The 26,826-nt window shown below is 34.5% G+C and overlaps 1 protein-coding gene across 1 annotated transcript in view; it reads left to right on the plus strand.

Moving 5' to 3' along the window:
• The window catches only part of LOC150108486 (isocitrate dehydrogenase [NAD] subunit gamma, mitochondrial-like), a 145,900-nt gene that overhangs the window by 85,989 nt on the left and 33,085 nt on the right, over positions 1–26,826 (plus strand). The window contains exons 8-10 of the mRNA XM_090390816.1: positions 6,009–6,111; positions 14,482–14,628; positions 24,042–24,136. Coding sequence (XP_090246942.1) covers positions 6,009–6,111; positions 14,482–14,628; positions 24,042–24,136 — 345 coding nt within the window. The remainder of the gene's footprint in view (positions 1–6,008; positions 6,112–14,481; positions 14,629–24,041; positions 24,137–26,826) is intronic.

A 26,826-nucleotide genomic window follows, 5' to 3' on the forward strand; every position in this document is an offset into this window, starting at 1 on the left:
GTTGGACAGAAAAGAAAAGTAATGAAGAAGTTCTGAATATAGTTCATGAAGAGCAGTCATTAATGAAACACATCAATAAGAGAAGAAAAAGCCTAATTGGACACCATTTGAGGCATGAGGGACTGATTACAGAAATAATGGAGGGGACTGTAGAAGGAAAGAGGCCACGAGGCAGACCAAGAATTTCATATATAAATAACATAATGATGCTAACTGGCACTAAGAGTTATGAAGAGATAAAAAGGAAGTCACAAGACAGGATGTTGTGATGTGCTGCTATATTTATCAATTTTCGGATTGATGTACCAAAGAAGAAGAGATTCCATAATGCAAAGCATACTTACATTTGGATGTGCATAATGCTATTCATTAAGGCAGGGTCACTGCCTTAATGAATAGCATTATGCACATCCTCAATAAAGTCAAAAACCAGATTGGTTTTTGACTTTATTGAGGCCTCATCAGCAGGAGCTAGACTCAGAAGATTCCAAGGTTGGTTCAATTATTGATTCAACCTTGGAATCAATAATTTCTCATATACAGGTAACAGAAAGGTATATCACCTTTTTATTAAATTACCTTGGAACATTTGTTTGCTTACAATTGGAAAAAGGATTAAACATCGATATAATTTCTTGACAAATATTCTTTATTTTATAACCGAATGAAAATTCTTTCTACAACTCTCACTAATCAGAATGATTTAATAATAAGGTGATAATACACCTTTTTACTACTTGTATATGAGAAATATATGATGCCTGCATTAATTCAATCTCAGTATATTCCTGGATCTGGCTCCCACTGATGACATCTTGGATTTTGGCAAGATAAATACTTTGGTTTTCTTTCATTTACTTTTCACTTTGATTTTATTTTACTGTGCTAGTGGTGGTTTCGTCTCACTAGCACTGGGTTTTTTTTAAAATAATTAAGATTGCTGGTAGTGCAGTTAATATCTGCATTATGGGATTACTTTTAGTGGTATCATGGCCACTATTTTATGGTAGCTCAAATAGAGCATTTGTTGGTGGCGTAGAATTATTTCTACATGGATGGAGTCAAGAATTGTGTAGTATGGGATGCTATGGAGATAACATTGCGATACACCGAGGTAGCATCCTAATTCAAGCAAGAATTAAATTCATAATCTTCAGTAAATACTCTCATACAGCCCGACCTATATGAGAGGATTAGAGGGGTGCAATTTTTTTGCTTTCTCTTGTAACATTCATCTTGAGTTTTTGATAGAGGAGTTTTTTTTTTAGAAATTATCTGAGGTGGGAAAGAGTTTGAATACCAGTGACTAGATGGTGTATTTCATTTGTTAGTGAAAGAGAAATAATTTATGACCCAAGTATTTTTATTTCAATATTTTTTTCCTAAGAAACACTTGCCATTGTCCTCAGTATCATCATTGACATCAAATTCCTGATATGTACCCTCATGGGGTGTGTGCAGGATATTACCAGATATTTTCAGATTTTATGTTTCAGTCTTCTAAGGCACTGCTTACTAAGTCAAGATATTAATTTTCCTCTAGGTCTTTTTCCTGCCATCCTGCAAAACACTTGGTTTGCTAACCTTTCCTTTCCTTAATTTCTCTTTTCTTGTTTTCAAAATCTTTCATTTTTTCTTGAATAATATTTGTGTGTTTGAGTTTACAATTCCCCTCTGAAAGCTGCTCAACTTTGATTAGTGAAAACACAGAAAGTAAAAACACAGTATATAACTTTAAACTTTTTAAAGTTATATACTTTTCTTATCAACAAAAAATCAGCTAACGCCTATGTTGTTCCCATATAGGGAGTAGGCAGGACCGTTTACCCTATCTAATTTTTGGAGACTGAGTGGGCAGTTCAATCTCCACTGGTAGCCAATCAGAGATAGCTGGCCCAGGGCAATCACTGATTCATCGGTACGCAGTGAAGAAGGCAGCAAGCAAGTACTGCCATCTCGTGGTCCCTAACCCTAACACAATATTTTTAATGTCCGAAAGTAGTGTGGGTTCTACGGTCGATTTTCTTGAGTTTACAGGAAGAAAAACCCGAGTTTCCGGGAGAAAAAACCTGCTAGCCCGTGCCAGAGATCGACTAACTCGGGAACCGGTCGAAAAAAGGCTTAGAAAAATTTCCTCTAGTCGGCAACTAGATTTGAACTACCAAATCCTTTCTTCGTGCGGTCAAGTGCCGTAGAGTGCAAACGCCACTTCTACTGAGCTACACAGGCTCTATACTTTTCCTATTAATATAATATTTAATTTTATCTTGTTTAAAACTTAATAGCAATATATTTATTTATTCTTATGGTAAAAAAAGAATACAATGCAACTATAGGTCTAGTCCACTAAGTCAATCCAGGGCCTCATCATTCACCTTGTGAATGTCTTGGAGGCTACCCTGAATTTGGGCACCTTGGGCAGTCGTTCACAATATGAGTGATTGTCTAGGCCAGGGTTTCCCAAATTGTGTTCCGCGGAACACCAGTGTTCCGTGATGTCAGTGACCAAGCCGTGTATTTTTAAACATGGAAGTAATTCGGGAAAGGGAATACTGCTGTTTATGACCGGTCATCAAAATTGCCTGCAAGCTGATTACAACAATAGGCGGTGTTTCCTCTGTTCTCAAAACTGAACAAAATAATATCTGTGTTGCAAATGTTAGTGACTAATCAGCAAGGAAGTATAAAGAAAATTTTTCCACTGAAATTGAAGATCAAGATAGTCTGAATCCGGTTCTCAAATCTAGTAATACTGAATGCTTTCTTTGCAAGTTTGTATTGTAGGGTGAAAGTGCTTATTTTGAAACCATAGTGCCGTGATTTTTTAAAAGTAATAGGCCTACAGATTTAAATTTTAATGTGAATAAGAGACAAGGGACTTTGTTTAATTTTGGTGTTAAGAAATCTCTTATTGAAGGTGTTTGTGATGCAAGATAGTGATTCATCCACTTCCAGCCTACAAAGTGATCTCCAGGATGTACAAAAGGAGGGGAAAGCTACCAGCACACAGAAGAAAAAGTCTGCATTCACTCATAGTACTTATAATAATATTATAAATTTTTGGTGATCAGAATGGGATATGTCAATGAAAATCAGCACAAATTAATTTAATGATGTTGGCCCGAGGAAACTACAATATGCTACAAGATTTCATTAGTCCAGTGATTGATAAATGATTTAAATGTAATTTTATATTTGTCAACATGTCACACTGTATACATAAATGTACTAATACTCTTTATGATTATGCCATAATTAATTATTAATACATTACAAAATAACCAAGGTGTTCTGTGAAAATTTCAGGACTTGTGAAGTGTTCTGTCGTAGGAAAAATCTGGGAAACGCCTGTCTAGGCTATGGGGGAAACAGTCACAATAAGGATGGTCTGACAGTTTCCGTTTGTGTAGTAGGTAGCTACATATTCCCTATTCCCTGGTTAGTTCTGATCCTGTTGATAGATGACCAAATCTTCCTAGGAAGAGCAAAACCAGGCTGCAGAACACAGGGAATCTTCAACCAGGAAGCCATTTATTGGGAGATTATTGGACCATTGTTTTCTCCACATGTCATGTGTTGGTAAGGCAGCTGAAGAGTCCATGAACCAGAAAAGGTTTCTTGATTTTAGGTGAAGACCAGGTGGATTTTTGAGAGTCTGATGCAGGGGCAGGAGTGGGTTGCTCATTACTTTATTATGGCAATCAACTCTTATTTCAAATCCCCTGTATATTCTTGCATCCTGAACCAGTGTGAAGATGTCACTATCAGCAATAACATAGTCAACGAGACAATGAGAATTATTGTCTTCTCTTTATATGAATTTGTGCATTTTGTTATGTTATAACTTGGTGTTTGTAATGACTAGTCCATGTCCTGAACAGAAATCCAGCAGGTACTTAGCATTTTTATTAGCTTTGCTCTTTTCTCCAGTTTTTCAAAACATTTCTACAATGGTGGATATATCTGGTGATATATGTAATGAAATAGGATATATCTCATTTCCTACTCTGCTGTTTAGATCTTCAACAAGGATTAGCTTTTCCTTTGTGTCAGCTACCTTCTCTAATGCCTAGAAAAATTTGTCCACCTCTTCCTTAGTTGAACCTTCTACCTGACCATAGGCACAAATTAGTCTCATTTTCCAATTCCATGATGTTTGCCCACCTCAGTATACTTATTTACCTAGTCAAGAAGATTATGCTTCTAATTAGGCTTGAATACTATAGCTATTTCTTCTTTTCCCTTGATTGTTATTGCCTGAAATCATGTATTTGTGCTTAAAAGAACCCTCTTAAAAGAATTTTTGCCTTCTTTTTTGCAAGAACATTTGTTATGTCAATCTGATACTTATCCATTTCTTTTTTATTGATGCATCTTATGTTGATGGTGGCAGTCTTGAATTCTCGTGATATTTAATTGGAGTTTGTATCAGTAGCTTACTTTTCACTGTACACATTGTTTAACCAGACAATATCCCAGCTGTCATAAGATTCTATCATATTGTACCATCATTTTATTTTGTTTTAAGCCAATAAGAATGCAATTTGGTCTGCTAAATCCCAAATTTCTAACCCATCCTCATTCATTCATTTAGTACCCAGTTAGATACCTACTAGTGGGGAGGTAAAGTAGATCCTTATATTAATGCAGCTTACCTCATAGCCAAAGTCTGGAGATTACAGCCACATTATTATTATTATTACATGACACCTCCAGGAAGTCCAAAGACTCATTGAGGGAGGACATCTACTCTACAACTCCACCACTTTCACCACTCACTCCACCAACTACAACGAATTGCAACTACCATCATCAGCTACATGAACGCCATCTACCACCTACCACCACTAGTATTTTCATAGACAATCACAAACATCCATGCTCATGGTGGGATTCGAATCAGCAGCCTTTTGGCTGGAGAGTGAATATGCTAACCACTCAGCCAACCAGGCTGGCATTATATTTGGTGACTATTATCATATCCTAAAATATACTAAGATTTTAAATGGCGTAATAAATTATTTCAGTTGGTTAGAAGGCAAGTTATTCTTGCTACGAAATTATATTCTTATTTAATCATTTATCCAAGATAAGGAAAACGAAGTTTGTGCAGGAAGTATCTTCAGACTTCTTGCTACTTGTGTACAGAGGCACCTCTGTATACAAGTAGCCAAGTCGTGAAGATATTTCATGCGCACACTTTTTTTGCTTACACTTGGATAAATGATTAAACAAGAATATAATTTGTTGGCAAGTATAATTTATTTAAGATTTTAAATATGAGAAATAAAGAAAATAAGACTGAAATATAAAACTACATTAGAACAATGATTCTCAAACTTTTTCAGACTGTAGCACACTTGGCAATGCAAATTGTTGCGGCAAACCCTGTGTTTCTTAATGCTGGATTCTCCTCTAATTAACCATAAGTGTATAGTATTTTACAGTTTATACTACATTGACTGTATTAAAATTCTATTACAGAGTATATTTTTATAGTAAGACATGAAAAATATGATTCTAGAACAGGCCCTCATGCCACACAACTGTAACCAATCATTTTAACTCAAACAGCCATGGTGATCACATAATCATTTTGCTGTTACATATATATTAGGCTGGTAAAAGTTTTTAGATATATTTAATAGTATAAAAGTGCACAGCAATTTGAACGAAAATATTTTTTACTATCAAAATTTGGCAGCACACCTCTTGCTCTCTCATGGTATACTATTTGAGAAACACTTCACCAGAAGATGGAAATGAATATTAGGCAAGAAAAAGTATGCTCAACTAAAAAAAATTATTACCTTGACTTTGTTTTTTTGTTTTTAAATAAAAATATACATTTTTTGCTTCTGCCTTTCTTGTTTTTGACATTTTATTATTCCATATTTATCAGAGAATTAACTTAAAATGGAGTGTTCATATTAATTTATAAAAACTTGATGCAGTCTTTTTGTTGTTAGTGAATTATTTTTTTCTCTTTTTATTTCATTCAATTTTAGGAAGCTGGCTGATGGACTCTTCTTGAAATGTGCTGCAGAAGTTTCAAAAGAGTATCCTGATATAAAATTTAATAACATGATCATTGACAACTGTAGCATGCAAGTAAAGAAAGTTTAATTTTTTGATTTAAATATTCATTTATATACTTGAAGAGCATAAATTAAAGATGCCAAGAAATTATATTCTCGGTCATCCTTTATCCAAGTGTAAGCAAACGATGTTTGCACATGAATTCTTGTAGAAGGCTTATACATTGGTAACACATAACTGTTAAATTATTTAACGAATTTACAATGTATACTTGAATATTAATTAAAATAAACTTTAATAAATACTTCCTATATTTCGGCAATGTCACATTGCCATCTTCAATGGGAGCATATAACTATGACACGTGCATGCAGGCACTACAAAAAGCAAATGAGGCAGAAGAGAGAAACTACTGTTGTTCCTCAAGTCCTAATGGTGCCCCCTAGCAGGCTATATTGGATTGTCTTGGCTGTTTGGCTGATGTTCTCATAATGCAAGCTTTCCAGATTTGGGTCATGAGACTGCCCCAGTGTGAGCAAACAAAGTTTGCACCTGAAAGTATCTTCAGGACTGGGATAAGGTGGTACAACACTGGGAAACTCATTGCAAAGGTGGAGCAAGCTCACAACACTCCTTTCTCAGTATCTCCCATAATGCAAAACACATCTCCTTTTGGATATGTATAATGTTATGCATTAAGGGGTTTGCTCACACTTGGATAAAGGATTAAACTAAATTTATTATAGTCTAACCAAGTGAAAAATAAACTTTCAACATCTTTCTCTAAATCCAGAGTAATTTAATAAAAAGGTGGCACACCATTTGGCAACTCCTATAGGTAGAGATGACCTTGCTAATGCTTCTACCTGGTATCTCCACTCGGGCCTGGCTCCCACTGAAGAGACCTCAATAAAGGTCGAAACTAGGCTGGATAGTGGTCCTCCCCTTAATGCATAACATTATACATATCCGCAAAGAGATGTGTTTTGCATTATGGGAGATACTGGGATAGGAGTGTTGTGAGCTTGCTCCACCTTTGCAATGAGTTGTCCAGTGTTGTACCACCTTACCCCAGTCCTGAAGATACTTTCAGGTGCAAACTTTGTTTGCTCACACCTGGATAAAGGATTAAACTAAATTTATTATTATTATCAAGATGAGACAATGAGTGATCCTAAACAAAATTTTTAAATAAATTTTTTCTTCGCGATTTTAGACATGATAATAACTTCAATCACAGAAAGATTCATACTCTTAAAACAGCATAGTGGAACTTTAAAGTTATAAGAGACATTAGCAAATTAAAAGATTGGAGCAATGAAGATTTAATGAAGCATTATAAAGATTTGTACTTAAAACTGAGTGCCAATCAAGATTCCGACAATCGCGATATTGATGGTATGACTTTATTTGAGGAATTAAAAACTTTGCAATGTTTTATTAAAAAAGAATTGGCTCCTCAGGATGTTTTAAATTATATATCAAAAAAAAAAAAAAAAAATCAGCTAATGCCTTTTTATTCCCATATATAGAGTAGGTGAGGCCGTTTTAGCCCTATCTAACTTTTGGAGACATTACCAATATCCGTAGCATCAGGGGAAAGAAGTTTTTCAAAACTAAAAAAATTATTTGTGGTCAACAATGTCTGGAGAGCATCTAATGGATTTATCAATTATATCAATCGAAAATAAAGCAAGACGGATAAATATGTAAAATAAATCTACATTTATCCTAATTGTTATATAGTTAAAAGCATATCTCCAAATTATCTTTGTTATAATATATCTTTTTATATTAAAATAAAAGTAATTTTTGTTTATATATGTATATATATTCTGTTGTATTTATATATTAACGAAATGAACATTTTTAAAAATTTTTATTATTAAAAATTCCTTATTAATGAATTTTAGTGATTACAATGTTCTACTATTGTTGAATAAAATTAATTTTTATGTATGCATGTAAACTGTTTTGTACTTTTAACAAAGTAAAATTTTTCACAAAATTTTTCATGGAAACTTATTTTATGGGGGGGTGCTGAAAACGTTTTGCACAAGGGTGCCTCCTTCCTACAGTGCTGCACTGTTACATTTTTATTAGCATTTTTATTACAGGTTTTATTAGCATTTAAATACAAAATAGAAGGACAAAAAAAAGAAAGAAAAAAAAACTCAAAACAACACAAGAACAGAAATCACGAAATGTTTTATTTAATGCCTTCAAAACTGTCTATACAAAATCACACCAGTGTTTTAAAACTACAAAATCTGTGAGATCCACTGTGATATTTACCACTTTATTTCATTCAAAAAATGCTGGTTGCAACTTGCCAAACTGATTTCATGAGCCACTTATGGATCATGAAAAACACTGTCTGAAAGTCATTCATATACTACATGCACTCACAACTTCAACAAGCAAACTGTTCCACTTCCTCGCTGTTTTATGAGAGAAAAATCTAGCTAACAGCCCTTTCTAAACTGCACACAAACTTTACTTCCATGGATGTCCTCTCTTACCTTACATCTAACAAAAACTTTCATCAGCTGACACTCTTTCAGAAATTTATAGACCCTGTCACATCATCCTCAATCTGGCTCATAATCTAAGCCAGTTATATCAAGTGCTTGGAGAAAGTGATGAAGCTAGGAAACTTGGAATTTGAAGTTCAGAGGTCACATAGCAAAAATTGCACATACAGCTTACATACAGGAAAAAAAACACTGGTTATCCCAATCTATAAAAAAGGAAATAAAGATGATTGCAGTAACTATAGGGGAATTAGTCTGCTGAATACAGGATATAAAATATATGCAGAAATATTAAAAGAGAAGCTAAGCAGTATTGTAGAGGACAAACTACTAGAAGAACAAAATGGTTTCCGAAAAGGCTGAACCTGCATAGATCCAATTTTTTACTCTAAAATTATTAATAGAAAAGAGAAGAGAATTTCAAAAAGAAACACACATATGGCCTTTATTGATTATGAAAAAGCCTTTGACAAAATTAGTAGACAAAAATTGTTTAAAATATTAGCTGATTTAAATATACCAAACCAACTTTTACAATCCATTCAAGAAATATATATACAGGAAATAAAATAGCAGTTAAATTAGAACACATCTCAGAATGGAAAGATATATCAAGAGGAGTACAACAAGGATGTACCCTTGTAATAATATGAGGTTTTTTTTTGTTCTACCTGCTGATTGTTGTAAAATATTGCTGCTTTCTTTATCCTTAGCTTCTATATTTTTCTTTCGTTATACTTTAACTTTATCCTTTTCCTTTCATATACTCATACCAAATTCCAATCTCCCCCGCTCACAGGATCGTTTTTTTTTTTTTTTTGAGAACAGTGCATTTGCGAAAACGGCACTTCTTTTAAACATAACAAACATGTTTATATATACTAAAACAGTAATACAAGGTATGCACTAAAAGGATGATACTTTCCTTTCCTCTCTAAGCTAAGCACCTTAGAAAAAAACATCATATAGGACAACTTCTTAGGCATTCAACAAAATACCAATGACGTAAATTATTAAACAATTAAATTAGATAACTATTAACTATCAGCCCATTTACAGTTTAGGAACTTCCATGCTTTGATTAATTATAATCTCCAATTCCAACCTTCACATAAAATATAACACTCTTTAAGCAAACTACTTCTCATAGCATTATATTTCTTAATTCTATAATCTTGTCAGTTCTTTACAATACAATGTAAGTCAAAATTTTCATTAATGTCTTTTACAATTACTTTAAAAACAGCTTCTCTCTATGCGAACAAGTTTTCAATCTACTGTGCATAGCAGTTCTATAAATTCAGTCTTTCTAAACAGTCCTTCACATCATAAATAAAAAAAATAGGGTTTGCAACAAAATTCAACTCACATGACTCCTCCATAGGTACAGTTCACTTAGTCGTATTTCCTTTACAGACTTATTCTGAATCCCCCTCTATGCTAGGGCTTGGTCTATCACTTTAGAGGTTTCATGGATACCGTGTTCTCCTCTGGAATGGCTCGCAGGGCTGGAGCGTGATCTTCCGGCATTGTAGGCACTGGGACGTAAGGTCTGACTGTCAAGGCTTTGTCATCCTGGTCCGCTATTCACTAATTAACGTAAGGTTTCGCCTCCAGTTACCCTCCACAACTTCATCCAGATCCGACATAGTCCATGGATCGACTCCCTCCTTTTCTCTTGGCGTCAAATCTGCCGATGCTCGATAGTCGATAATGATAGTCGATTCTATGATCATTTTATTTGGCTTCTCGCGGGACCCTGCACGAAGATTTTGGACTCCAGCTATTCCTGTGCAAACTTTGAATTAAGGTCTGAGACCCCGTACCTTTCATGTGCAAACTCTTATCCTTTGGGAAAGCTCAGACTTCTAGATCTCCCTGAAGTGTACGTGCGTAACAGCTTCTGATGTATACCACTCTCTTTTGCTGTATCGAACTGCTTTGGTTACAATAGGTTTCTCTTTCACCCAATACTAAGTGATAACATCAAATACATTTCCGAATTCTAAAGTATTGCCCCTGAACTTCTATTTTAAGACATCTGCTTACTCTATTTTGCCATGTTAATTCCTCTGGGTCTCTATACATGTGCTTTTGGTATTATTTACATAGATAAATTCTAACATATTTCTGATTTCTAGGGCATTTTCCCTTGAACTACATATTCATATATCTTCTATTTACAGGGTGTTCGGGATAAATTTGACAGTTTCGTAAGGAAAAAGAAAATCTTCTTTGTATCTATTAAATTTAATGAATTGACAAAAAAACATTACAGGCAGAGTTAATTACAATACTATCAACAAGATTTACTCAAAATAACCACCATTAGCATCGATCACAGCTTCAATTCTGCTTCGGAACCTCGAACAAGCTGATGCTACAGTCTCCCTGGGAAGGGCCGCAAAAACTGTTTTAATTTTATCCATTAACTGGGCTTTTGTATTACTGGAAGTGCGATTGGTGTCTTTTTCAACTGCGCCCCATACAAAATAAACCATGGGGTTAAGGTCTGGGGAGTTTGGAGGCCAAACATTTGGACTGGTGAAGTCGTAGAAATTTTCAGACAACCATTTTTGACTTTTCCCAGAGGTGTGGCAAGGGGCCGAATCCTGCTGCCATACATACGGCCTACCATTGGCTACCCTTGTTATCCAGGGCTTGACTACAGTTAGCAACTCCACGAACAAAGCCCGAATTCCAATGCCAGGGTTCTTCAACACCTGTTCCTGCAGATTTGCGAGGAATTCTGCTGTACGAACGCAATCAGATCGTCTGCTAGGGATCTTTCTTCTTGCTACATCCTCGTAGTCACCATTGCAAGTCTCTAGTTCATGCCTGATTGTTTTTACTGTATTTAGGGAGCATTGGGCAGCAGTCGTAATATCCTTATTTTGATGGCGGGCACGAATCATCATGATACAAGTTATTCTCTTCCATGATTCAGGTGGGTTCCAGCAATCCATCCTTTCTGACATCTTGTATATGAATGAAGAAGGGTCCAAACTTTTAAATGAAGAGAAGTGTGTGTTAATACATGTAACTTACGGAAAAATATAATTAATTATAAATATGTCAAATTTATCCCGAACACCCTGTACATAGTATCATGCTAATTATTCTGGGCTAATTTATATGGGCTGTTAGTATTATTTACATATAAAATTTACAAGTTTACTTTTTGTGAATTTTGGATGTGACTCCTGTAAAAGTCGATGCAATAAATTTTTGGAAAAAATTATGACACTGCGTCGAATTTTACACCCTCTCACCTCTGCTTTTCAATATATATATAAATGAAATTATAACAATCTGGAAACAGTATAACCCATTTGGTATACAAATAACCCCACAAATGAAGATAGATACACTACTATTTTCAGATGATCAAATAGTATTAGCTACATCAGAAGATGATTTACAAAGATCATTGAATGATATCTCAAAACAATATAATATGACCATATCTGAAGAAAAAACAAAAATAATGGCATTCAAAGGAGAAAACCCAATAAGAAGTAAAATAGTGATAGATAATAAAATATTAGAACAAGTAAATACTTTCAGATACTTTGGATATAATTTATCATACGAAGAAGAAAAAGATATAGACACCAAAATATCAAACTTTGTCAAAGTAAATGGCATAATAAATAATATATTTAAGCCATCCCTAGTACAAAAACACACTAGAATCAGACTATATAATGTCTGATTCTAGTGTGTATGAAAAATATTATACAGATACAAAATAAGTGGAAAAAGAAGAATCGGAAGACCAAGAAAGAGATGGCATGAGACCGGAACAGGCCACATGGCCTAAAATCCATGTTAAGAAGAAGCAGCACATACAGCTTAGAAGATAATCGTGATATTGAAACAAACATTACATGTAAGGATAAAAAAGTCTTTTTGCCTCTTTGCAAAGCCTAAATAGAATTGATCGATTTACTCACACTTCCAGCCTATTCAAATAATTATGTCAGTGCTGATTGCCCTACTTATCTTTGCACTATCACACATAATTGGACATCTCCTGTCAGGTCCTTCCCAGTATCATAGATCAAATGACAGTGGTTCCAAGGACTGATCCCTGGGGTTATACCACTGGTCACCTTAAATCTATCAGATTCAATCCCAACTCCTCCATATATCACTTTCCAATACCTATTTCCCAGCCATCCACTTATTAAATCAATAGTTTATATTTCATTCCATATTCTCCAGTTTTATGCAACAGTCTTGGTATCCTATCAAATGCCTTAGCAAAGACCAACAGTTTCATAATGTATTCATTCCTTTTATCCAACTCAGCAGTAACATTATTATAAAAAATAAGCCAATTGTTTAGACATGGCTTCCCTTCAGTAAAACCCAAGCTTTTCCATTGCAAAATGTAGCTTGTCTGCCAACCCATTTCTCTATTTGAGTTCTTAGTAATTTCAGTTCCAAAGATGCTGATAGATCAATAGTTATACACCACCCTTGTGCAATGGATTATCATACATTCTTTCCATTTTCCTTGACTAACATGTCAAGGGTCTGTCCAGTTGAACTGAACATTATTTTAGCATACATGTTTATATTCCATGTATCCCTATTGCTGAATTCTTATCAGTTATGCAACAGTTCTAGAATCTCCTTCTCATGCACCTCTTCATCTAGTGTATTGATAGCATTGTGCACTCTGTTACATACACCAGGTTGACTGATCTTAGCAAAGTGAATACTGATTATCTGAACAATCACATCTGCTTCTGTGACAAGGGTACGTCTGCATTCATGAAGTTATCCCTCCACATTCATTCTTTATTTTATTTGCAGCATCAAGTTTTTTTTGTTTGCCTTTAGCTTGCACAGCTGCTTTCTATATCATACTCAGAACTTTTCTGGGCCACAACTGATATATTTCATAACCATTGTCACCCTCATTCTCATAATATTCCTTCCATATCATCCTCCTTTTCATGAATCTCTTGCTTATTAAGGTGGCAATGCTGTTCAGTATATTTCATATATACTAGTTAACCAGAGTAGAAGAGATTGGTGAACCCATTGTTTTCCTTTATCTGCTTGTAAAAGTTTTTCTGACAAGAAAAATAATCCTCATCAAAGACAAAATCAAATAACTTCATGATATTGGAAGGGAAATTTTTTTTATAACAATATTATTCTATTTGATATAGGTAAGAGCTAAATTAAGGAAATTTACCTTAGTGATTAGCTAGCTGGCTCTCTAACCAACTAATTAGTGATTAGCAACATATGAAATCTGCCATTCTTGAACCATAGCAGATCTAGCAGTCACCACCTTCCTTTGCTTCCTTTGGATACAAACTATGGAGAGGTTTGGAGAAACTTGTGTGGTCACTCTTGACATTTCCAAGGTATTTGATTAGATTTGGCACTCTGAATCCTATTCACCAAATTGGCCTCAGATTGTTCTGACGTTTCCTTGATATTACTGAGATCACATAAGACCAGATTTTTCTTCTTGGATTTATTCACACCTCTGGCTTTTCTTGGAACAAACAAACATCTAGCCATAGCTCCTTCATCCTCCAGAAAAACTAGTTGTCCTTTTTCTGATAAAAACACTAATTCTCACCTGTAGGATATGCACCAAAAAAAAATAAAACCTTTCTAAGAATGCTTGATGAACTCCAGAAGAGGATATGCTGATTGATTTATGACCCTGTCTTTCTCTCAGATTCACTCTAATCACTCTGAAATGAATGGAAATAATTGAAAATGATATATGAAACGTTGAGACTATTATGTTAAATAATTAGACATAAGAGATAACTAAAAATCTTTATAGAGTTTGTAATTAATTTTTATGTAACATTAAATCTATAAAAATCCATATCAGATTTTTCATATGAAATTTTTATTTTTTGTTTTTCAGCTGGTATCTAATCCCCATCAATTTGATGTACTTTTACTGCCTAATTTATATGGAAATATTTTGAACAATATTGCTTGTGGTTTAGTAGGGGGCCCTGGTATTACATCAGGCAGAAATTATGGAAAATCATATGCAGTGTTTGAAACAGTAAGATTTCCATTATTTTGATATTATTATTGTTATTATTATTATTATTATTATTATTATTAAGAGCGACATCCAGGGAGTCAGAGACTCATTGAAGGAGGCCACATGCTACACACACCAGCTATCATACTTATTCTTGAATTCATTCACACTGCTTGCACTCACAACATCCAATGGCAATCCATTCCAGTCACACACCACCCTCTGAGAGAAAAATCTAGCTCTCACACCCTTCTTGGTGGCCTTCATTCTCAGCTTCCAAGAATGCCTCTCATCCTTTCCCCACCCTCCATCAATTGAAATCCTGTATGACCCATTCAGAAATTTGTAAGTCACAATCATATCACCCCTCTTTCTCCTGTTTGCTAGTATCTGCAGTCTACAAATTCTCAATATGTCCTCATAATCAGTATTCCACAATCCCGATATCATTTTTAACACTCTCTTTTGTACTCTCTCCAATATATCAGAATTGCAATGAAAACCAGGAGACCAGACCTGCACACAATAGTCCAAATGAGGTCTTATCGAGGCCTTGTAAAGAGGCAAAATAACACCATTATCTTTACATGTGAATGTTTGTTTCAGCATTGCAGCTATCTTTTGAGTTGTATTTGCAATCTTTGCCACATGGCCCTAAACTTCAACTACCTATTTATTAACATTCCATGATCCCTAGCCTCATCAGTTTCTTCTAGCCTAATCCACCAATATAATACGACATTGGATATCTAATCACCCCGAAGTGAATGACCTTACATTTACTGACATTGAACTGACACCCATTTTACCATGCCTACAATTCCAGCCTATTCAAATCATTCTGCAAAGACTGCATATCAGCAGCATTCCTTATTACCCTACCTATCTTTGCATCATCAGGAAATAATCATATGTCACTTGTCAAATCCTTCCCAATATCATTAATGTACAGATTGAATAACAATGGACCAAGCACTGATCCTTGTGGTACACCACTTGTTACCTTAAACCTTGCAGACTCAGATCCCCCATATACCACTTTTTGATATGTCAGTCAGCTTTCCTCTTATTCATGCTAATATTGTATAACCCAAACCCATTTTCTCCAATTTATGCAGCAGTCTGCCATTCTATATTCTGTCAAAAGTCTTAGCAAACTCCAAAATTATCATGGTGTATCCATTCCCCTTCTCTAGTTCAATGGTAACATTGTTATAAAATGTGAACAAGTTGCTAAAACATGACCCTCCCACGTAGTAAACCCATGTCATTCACTGCAAAGTAGAGATTCGCAGTCAACCCATTTCTGAATGCAGCCCCTAACTAATTTTTCCAAAATCTTCACCACCACTCCTGTGATACTAATTGGTCGATAGTTGGATACATCGGTCTTTGCACCACCCTTGTGCAATGGAATTACATACATTCCTTCCATTCATGTGGAATCTTCCCTGTTCTGAGAGAGACTCATATTAAACATCCTGGTCAAAGGAATGGCCAGTTCAGTTGAACACTCTTTTAGCACACGTGCTAATATTCCATCAGTCCCTATTGCTGAATTCTTATTCATTTTGTGCAACAGCTCTAATACCTCAGCCTCACACACACCTGCGTTTCTTCATTTAGTGAAAAGGTAACAGTGAGGTCAATGTTGCATTCACCAGGTTGATAGCTTTTAACAAAATTGGCACTCATTAACTGAACAATCTCTTCTGCATCTGTATCCCTCACACCATCTGGATTTAGAAGAGTTATTCTTTCATATTCATTCTTTCTTTTACTTGCAGCATATCGATAGAATTGTTCTGGGTTGTCTTTAGCATGCAGAGCCGGTTTCTTTTCACAATCAGACTTTGATTTCCATATGAAAGTTGCGACTATTCTAGCCTGCTGCTTATAACGTTCATAACGGAAGTCATCCTTATGCAAATGGTATTCCTTCAACATCGTCCTTTTCTTACGAATCTCTTGTTTAATAAGATTACATATCCATTTGACTCCTACTCTATTTATTCTTCGAACTCTCGGGACACATTCTGATATCTCATCATTTAAGTATTGTTTAAATGCTTCCCATGCACTCTCAATATTCTTTCAATCCAGCAAACTATCCCATTCCACTGAACTCAGTATACTCCTCAGTTGGTCATAATTTCCTGCTTTGTAGTTCAGCATGTAACCTTTTCTGAATGGAATAGTCATAAATTTAGTCACTTCCCAAGTGAGTACTGCATGATCACATATAATATTTCATTACAATAATTACATTTTATATACTGTTTATATTAATTAATATTATAATTTTATATAAAATTTGTTTTGCACTTACACTTAGATTCTGCACTGTACCATGCAAGCTTTTGAAACCAGATCTGATGATATAGGGTAATTAATCTTTTATTCAGGTAGTCTCCTATGTCTGTGTATCGTGTGTGCTGTCTGTTTCGTGGAATGAAAAACCCGAGTTTATGGGAGAAAAAAATTCTATATGAGAGCAGCTAACTCGCCTTCATTTGAAAATCTTGATAAAAGTCCTTCACATCCTATACAGGATTTGAGCTATGGAGGCTTATATAATATTTTCACTTAAAAATTTTGTATTGTTTAACGTGTTCATGCCATGTTTTAACATGTTTTTAATTGATTAATTATATTTCACAAACAAATCGCTTTCCATTTCCTGAAGTTTTTTTTTTAACTTATTTCCATCATAAACGAAAATGCATGTCTAGAGATTATAAGATGACATGCAATTTGTACTGCTCCTCCACAAGTTATTTGACAGACACATAATACCACAACTGTAAATTATTAATAATTCATTTGATGAAAGTATTTCTATTTACATCTATTTTTTCTTTCCCTTATATGTTCTAAACATTATCACATGGCTCATGTTTCATTAATATCAGTTCACATATTTATACATTTTTAATAATTTTAATATATCAATCAAATATGCAATTCCTCTCAAATATATTTCACTCAGTATGTCCCAATAAAGTTTTTATAATTCCAGTCTTCTGTGATGGGTGGTGAGCTGATTGCAGTTGAATGTAGCATCCATCACAGAAGACAGAAATTATAAAAACTTTATTACAATGTGCTCAGACTATTTCTTCTACACCTCAGCTATTACAGCAGGAACTCTTAAACATCAAATGATATATGAAAACTCAATGACATATAATCCTAGCTCAAATAACAAGGAAACAGTGCATAAAGTTCCAATTCCTTACATTTCTGGCATCTCAAAATGCATTTCCAGAATTCTTAAGAAATACAATTTATGGCTACTTTTCTTCCTATCAACAAATTATCAGCATGGTTTCTGTCTTCAAAAGATAAACAGTCTCCTCTAGCTCATCCTGGTGTCTACCAAGTTCTTTTTGCCAGTCATTGTTCTTACTTTAGACAAACTGGATACTCTGTAGAACAGAGAATACAAAAATACCAATCTCATTAACAACACCACAACTAATCAGGCTTGGTAGCATGGAATAAATACAGACCACCACCACCACATCCCATGTTCTGAAACATGCTTGCTTCATTAATGTTGGTATAAATTTGAAAATTTATTTAAAGAAAGTGCTAAGGCCTTACTTCACTGTCTGAACTTAAATCGGAATGACTGCTTCTCTCTATCTAAGATATGGGAAAGTCTTATTTTAATCATACGTATAATGTCATGTGGCTCTTACTCTTTCAAATCATCCATTGTTTGCATTCTATTTTGTAATTAACTATTGTAACCACTGATGATGGCCTGTAATATTCAGGATGAAATACATGGCCTTAAATAAATAGCATTACTTATCTCCCTTGTGTTTTTTTATGTTAATTGAAGAAATCTCTCATTGCACAAATATCTCTTAAACAACAAATTCTTGTTATTTGCCCCAAGGTAAAGTATATTGATGCTGGGCTGGGTTGATTTGAGGCAGTTTGTCCTGGCCCAGCATGGACATGGTAAACTTCATTGTTATTCAAAAATGAATTCTTGTAAGATTATGTTAAGTACCAAACATCAGGATTTTATCCCCATAATAAATTTTTAATAAAAATTTTTTTTGTTATGTGATTTATAATATAATAAAAAATGGAGCTTCTGTAGTCACATGGAAATGATTGTTGCATCCATATCGTCAGGCCACATGAAGATAGCCATTATAGGTTTGATTTTCGTCACAGAATAGAAATTTTTTTCAGCAATTGGCTAAGTAAGGTATCCCTCCAGGAAACTTGTATAAAATTTTAACCCCGCATCTCAAAAAAATTGACCATAGAACGCATGCTGTTACAGAAAATAATGAAAGTGTTAGAGTTTAAGGGTATATGATGGTTTTCTGCCACATTCTCCTTGAAAAGCTTCATTTCATTGATAATTTGCTCTGAAGGCTTAATGATGTAGACTGGCTTCCTGACTTGTTTTCAGAAAGTTAGTTGGGACTAAAGGCACCTACTCCATTTGGGGAATAAAAAGAATTAGGGGCTACTCCATTTGGGGAATAAAAAGACTTAGAGGATATTTTATTTATAACTAAAAATATTTTTGAATTATTATTAGTATCCCATCAATCTGTGTGGAGTGAGTCAGCTTATCAGAGGATGTTCACTCAACAGATAACATATATATCAATGAAACGAAGTTGTTAGTTGGGATTAAAATACTTTGTATAAATTATGCAAATGTTTCCCAAAAATTCATAAGGAAGATTGTTCAGTAAGAATCATTGTGAATTGTATTGACTCTCCCACCTATAGAATTGCTAGATTTCTTTCATTGCCCATATTGGACAATAATTTATCAAGAATTCCAACATTTGAAGAAATTGAAGATATTCAAATACAAGAGTCAGATATGTTAGTCAGCTTTGATATTGTTTCTCTATTTACTAACATTCTGTTATTTGACACTATTAATTTACTCTATAAAATACTCTATAATGATTTCCCTCCTGGTGTTGTGAAGATGTTTGAATTTGTTATACAATCAGGATATTTCAGCTGGAAAAACAATCTATAAACAGATTGAAGGCACTAGAGAAGATACATGAAGCATGTGGTGGAACTGTATCATGAGATATGCAAACTGGTTAGTTTTAATTTGTTGAATTTAGCTAGGAGATGGAGAAGAGATACATTTATAAGTTAGTCCAGGACATTTTTCTGAACCAGGGTTTGCTAGATAATGAATAAAACAAGATAATGAAGAAGAGAGTTAAAACAAATATACAAAATTCATTTTTACTTGAAGGTTAAACAAATATGGAATGGCCTTTATAAATGGATCATGAAGGCACTGCATTTAACTTTAAGAAAAGGCATAATAATTATCTAATTAGCACCGTTTTGGATATTGGTATTGCAGTTAGTTGTTTGTATATAAATGTGTATGTAAAATAAATTAAAAATTATTTGCATTGGGAAACATGCATGGACTCCATAGACTTGTCATGGGAGATCCATGCTATTCACACTATATCTCTTATAACTCTCGTTGATTGACAGAATACTCACAACAGACTCTGGAAGCCCATTCCATTTATTTATGGCTCTCCAAGAAAAAAATTCAGTCTTGTAAAGAACAGTCTTACCCAGTTTCAGGGATGACATCTCGTTTTACTCCTTAGTCAAGTGCTGAAATATGTCATTTGCATCAATGCAGTAAATCCTTTTTAGTAACTTAAATGGTTCTATTGCATCTCTTCTTTTCTACATATCTACTAACTTTTGCAATCCACAAACCTTCAATCTCTCATCATAGGAAGCATTCCACAGACATTCACCATTTTGGTCAATCACCTCTAGATCCTCTTTGCAACTTCCTCATTCTAAAGAAACTAAGGTGATCAGTTCTGAGCACAGAAATCCAGGTGTGATGTTGTCAAGGCCTTATAAAGAATAATCAGAATGATAACTTCCTTATATATCTGCTTGCTGGTGTGCTTTTCAATAAAGTAATCCTGTGAGCTAACTTGGCCACCTTTGCAATATGTCCTCTGAACTTCAGCTCACTATCCACTCATACCTTCAAATCCCTAGTTCTATCCATTTCCTAGGATATATTTCTGTCAGTAGTATCATGGCTTGTAATCTATGGACAAAAGATAATGGTGCTTATTATCTTTTGTCCATATTGTCAGCCTATTTATATCATCCAGCCAGATCTACATTACTCAGTTTTGCATCTTTAGCAGATAACTGAATTTGCCTTCAAATCAGTTCATTTATCATTTATGGACAAATTAAACAGTGGTGGTCCAAACAAAGAAAAAATTTGTCATTGTTAGCATTCAGGAATGTATTAGCAGAGCTAATCTCAGATGGCATGATCACTTAAACAGAATGGGAGAGGAAAGATTAGCAAAACAAGTGTTCTTTGTCAGATTAGAAGGAAAAAAGACCCAGAGGAAGACAAAAATGTATGTGAATTGATACAGTAAAAAGTGCCTCAGAAGACAGAAATATAAGATCTGATAATGTTGGAGTCTTGACAGATAATAGATTAATTTGGAGGAAATTGTTGATCAGAAGTTAATAATGTAACTTTTTCATGTTGTACCATCATAATATTTTGTACATCTCCTGAGGATACATATCAGGAATTTCATTATGATGATGATGGTGGTCCAAGCACAGATGCACATTGTTAGTTGTTTGCTTTGTCTTGGATTTTGCTCTTTTGCTATTCTTTGGTCTTGGTCTATCAGCTGCCCTCATATCTAAATCACCAACTTCCTATTCACCCTCATTTGTTCCAGTTTGCATAACAGAGCTACATTTTGTTGGTCTCCTAACAAATGCTTTTGGAAAAATCCAGCAGTGTCATCATGTATTCATTCCCTTTATCAAAATCGGCTGCCACTCTATTATAAAAAGTTTGTAAATTACCAGGGCATAACCTACCCTTCACAAAGCCATATTCCTCTCCCTTCCATTCCTGAATTCTGTCTCTTGCCAACTTTTTGTGTATTTTTATCAGCATCACTCCCGAGATAATGATTGGTCTATAATTTGCTACTGCAATCTTGGGGCCTCTTTCATGCAGTGGAACTATTTTGAGATAATTTTGGTCATATGGATGTTAGGTTCTAGACCACCACCACATAGTAAATCACTATTTTTTCCACTTGTAGATGAATGTAATGATTTAATAACATTTTAAGTAGTCATATATATATATATATATATATGTCCATAAATGAAGCATTTATTTATGCCAGATATGCAAACAAAAAATTTTGAATAATTTTTGCAAGCAAAAAAGTTATTCTGAATATCTTAAAAAAAAAAAAGAAAAGAAAATGTATGGAGAGTATATAAGAAGAAAGATCATCAACAGGCTCATAAGAAAGGCAAACTCAGATTATGGGAAGAAATCAAGCTGAGCAGGCAAAAGGAAATCTTAAAGAGCTCTTTTGTTATGAACGAAGTAAGAGGTAGAATGGCTATGGAAGAATAACTTTAAAGAGTGCTAATGGAAAGAGTGCCTAGACAAGAACAAATCCTACGAGTTTGTTCTTGTCTAGGTTAATGTTTGGGGAAGTGACTAATGATTTTTTTTTTTTTTGACCTAGACAAGAACCTTGTCAGCCTAGACAAGAACAAACCTGTAGGATTCCCATACCTTATGTCAAAGGCATCTCCGAACGTCTTTCAAAAATGATGAAGAAATATAAATTGGCTGCTACCCAAACCAATCAACCAAATCTGCAATTGGTTACCTTCTCTTAAAGACAAACTCTCATCTCTGATTCTACCTGGCATGTACAAGGTCCCACGCTCTTGTAAACTGTCCTACTATGGACAGACAGGTAGATCCATTAGCAAATGCATTTTGGAACATCAAGACCATATTCGTCTTATCAAACTGCAGAAATCTGGCCTCGCACAACATGGAATTGGAAACCCAAACCATGGGATCGATTGGAAGAAGACCAAACTTCTACATAGATCTTCATATAAACATGAACATTTATATAAAGAAAGTGCTGAAGCCCTACATCCCAGACCTAATTTGAACAGTAATGACGTTCTTACTATCCCTAAAGTCTGGGAAATTGTCATCCTAAATTGTGTAAAAACAATTTTTATAAATGTTACCTCATTTTAATGTAATCTTTTTTTTTTTTTTTTTAATCCAGATATATTTTAATTTAATGCTTTAACACGCTACTGCACGCATAGAGGGATTTCATTGTAAGCATGCGCCCTGACTGTATGTGATTCCTAGTATTGCTTGAATTAACTGTAGTGAAGATGTCCTATGATACTTAGGATGAAATATTTACTTATTAAAAAATCTTACTACTGTTGTTACGTGTGTATGTTTAGTCGTGAATGCTCCACAGGTTTCATTATACAACAAACTAATGGTAGAGAGGCGATGAAAGCAGACAAAACAGTTTATTTGCTGAGTTAACACTTTACAAGTCTATTATTCAAGTGAGAACACTGCTGTGATGGCAACTAATGTGAGAACAGAAGTACATTAATACCCCAGCTTACAATGATCTGCTGCTTTGACACTTTTCAAGTATGATCAGCGCTCACTTATACAATGCCGCATCTGCTCTTACAATGGATTTTATTGAATCAATGAATACACAGTTTTTGTGGACTCAGTTTGTTTACAACATCATTGCTCATTGTATTTCTGTTTTGGTGTTTTTCTGTGAATTATAAATTGTTTATAACTATTATTTTATTTTATTGTAATTGATAGTTGCAGATAAAATTCAAAGTAAGGATGTTATTGCTTCCATTGAAAAGAAGAAGATGCATAAACCTACTAAATTACATACTGATATTAAAAGTATTATGGGGTATCGAACGCTGTTATAATTGTTAAAAACAAAGAAAGTTCTTAGTGAAGTGAAAAGTGCTACACTAATGAATGCTATAGGTATATGTGACAGTCTTACTGCTGAAATAGAAAATTTTTTAATGGTATAGATTGATGACCAAACTGGTTGGTGTGTTCCCTTAAGCCTTATATTACACCATTAAATATTAGTATTGCTGGTATTAGTATGTTATCTATTCTAGCCAAATAGATAACAAGATTCCTCTAGTCATGTTTCCCCACCCCCATCCAGGGTTAGGCCAGTAGTGTTGACTTCATAATTGTCTTCATAATTTTATTATAATGAATGCTGATCATTGTGTAACTTTGAAAGAAAAGAGTTTGGATAATTTGTAAGTTTATGCCATTGCTACCTAAGATGGATTTAAGCCTCCTAATTGAGAGTAATACTTGAACAGCTTTGGGTCGGATATAAATCATGTTTTTTATGTAGATAAACTTATCTGGCATTTACTGAATATAATTATATTTTGTAAATGTCGCACAAAAAAACTTTCAGTGGCTTGAATCATTTTAATAAATTACTTATGTTATACCTCTTTTTTTTTTTTGAAAATAGGGATCAAGAAACACGGGTAAAAGCATAGCTGGAAAGAATATTGCAAATCCTCTTGCTATGATAAATGCTAGCGCTGATATGTTGGAGCATCTTGAGTGAGTTCACTTCTGAAATATTGATTTCTTTATCAAAATATTGTCTTTAATAGCTTTAGGTTCATGCTATTGAAAAATATATTTAAATATTTCTTTTAAGATGCATCTTAAAATTGGTGTTATCATTTGTTATAAAAATGTAATAATTTTTAACAAATTTAAGCTTTAACCACATCTACAAATTCTCAATCTGTCTTTATAATCAGTATTCCACAATCCTGATATCATTTTTAACACTCTCCTTTGTATTCTTTCTCTCCAATATATCAGAATCACAACAGAAAACAGGAGACCAGACCTGCTCACAATAGTCCAAGTGAGGTCTTATCAAGGCCTTGTAAAGAGGCAAAATAAAGAGGCACTTTTTTATTTTATTTTATTTTATTTTATTATTATTATTAAGAGAGACCTCCAGGGAGTCAGAGACTCATCGAAGGAGGCCACATACTACACACATGCTATCATACTTATTCTTGAATTCATTCACACTGCTTGCACTCACAACATCCAATGGCAATCCATTCCAATCATGCACCACCCTCTGAGAGAAAAATCTAGCCTTACACCCTTCATTCTCAGCTTCCAAGGATGCCCTCTCGTCCTTTCAATAATCACCATCCATAAATTGAAAAATTCCATCAATTGAAATCCTGTATGACTCATTCAGAAGTTTGTAAGTCTTAATCTTATCACCCCTCTTTCTCCTGTTTGCTAGTGTCTGCAGTCTACAAATTTTCAATCTATCCTCATAATCAGTATTCCACAATCCCGATATCATTTTTAACACTCTCCTTTGTACTCTCGCCAATATATCAGAATCGCAACGAAAACCAGGAGACTACATCTGCACACAATAGTCCAAGTGAGGTCTTATCAAGGCTTTGTAAAGAGGCAAAATAACACCATTATCTTTACATGTGAACGTTCGTTTCAGCATTGCAATTATCATTTGAGTTGTATTTGCAATCTTTACCACATGGCCCTAAACTTCAACTTCCTATCTATTAACACTACAAGATCCCTAGCCTAATCCCACCAATATAATATGGCATTGGATATCTAATCATGCCAAAGTGAATGGCTTTACATTTACTGACATTGAACTGACACCCATTTTCCCATGGGTGTCAATTCCAGCCTTGTCAATTCCAGCCTATTCAAATCATTCTGCAAAGACTGCATATCAGCAGCATTCCTGATTACCTTACCTATCTTTGCATCATCAGCGAATAACTGTATGTCGCTTGTCAAATCCTTCTCAATATCATTAATGTACAGATTGAATAACAGTGGACCAAGCATTGATCCTTGTGGTACACCACTTGTTACCTTAAACCTTGCAGACTCAGATCCCCGTATACCACTTTTTGATATCTGTCAGTCAGCCATCCTCTTATCCATGCTAATATTGTATAACCCAAACCAATTTTTTCCCAATTTATGCCATGCTTTATTCTGTCAAAAGCCTTAGCAAAATCCAAAAGTATCATGGTGTATCCATTCCCCTTGTCTAGTTCAATGGTAACATTGTTATAGAATGTGAGCAAGTTGCTAAAACATGACCTTCCCTTAGTAAACCCATGTTGTTCATTGCAAAATAGAGATTCACTATCAACCCATTTCTGAATGCAGGCCCTAACCAATTTTTCCAAAATCTTCACCACCACTCCTGAGATACTAATTGGTCGATAGCTGGATACATCAGTCTTTGCACTACCCTTGTGCAATGGAATTACCATACATTCCTTCCATTCATGTGGAATCTTCCCTGTTCTGAGACTCATTAAACATCCTGGTCAAAGGAATGGCCAGTTCAGCTGAACACTCTTTTAGCACACGTGTTAATATTCCATCAGTCCCTGTTGCTGAATTCTTATTCATTTTGTGCAACAGCTCTAATACCTCAGCCTCACACACCTTTGTTTCTTCATATAGTGAAGAGGTAACAGTGAGGTCAATGGGTCAATGTTGCATTCACCAGTTTGATAGCTTTTAACGAAATGAGCACTCATTAACTGAACAACCTCTTCTTCATCTGTAACCCTCACGCCATCTGGATTTAGAAGAGTTATTCTTTCATATTCATTCTTTCTTTTACTTGCAGCATATCGATAGAATTCTTCTGGGTTGTCTTTAACACACAGAGCCAGTTTCTTTTCATAATCAGACTTTGCTTTCTGTACAACAGTTGTGACTATTCTAGCCTGCTGCTTATAACATTCATACCGGACATCATCCTTATTCAAATGGTATTCCTTCCACATCGTCCTTTTCATACGATTCTCTTGCTTAATAAGCAAGAGAATCTTATGAAAAGATTCTCTTACACATCCATTTGACTGATATTCTATTTATTTTTCGAACTCTCGGGACACATTCTGATATCTCATCATTTAAGTATTATTTAAATGCTTCCCATGCACTGTCAATATTCTTTCCATCCAGCAACCGATCCCATTCCACTGAACTCAGTATTCTCCTCAGTTGTCATAATTTCCTGCTTTGTAGTTCAGCATGTAACCTTTTCTGAATGGAACATTCATAAACTTAGCTAGGTTTGAGTTTTCATTATCCTCCAGCCGAGGTGGATGAAATAGCCAGACCACCCTAACATTTTTTATGGATTAAAATATCATTAGCATTCTACCTTTTATCATGTAATTATCCTCCTCTGTCGTTAATCCCGTAAT

Source organism: Typopeltis vanoorti, chromosome 3 (assembly GCF_054136105.1).
Source record: "Typopeltis vanoorti isolate ZY-2024b chromosome 3, IOZ_Tvanoo_1.0, whole genome shotgun sequence".
NCBI lineage: Eukaryota > Metazoa > Arthropoda > Arachnida > Uropygi > Thelyphonidae > Typopeltis > Typopeltis vanoorti.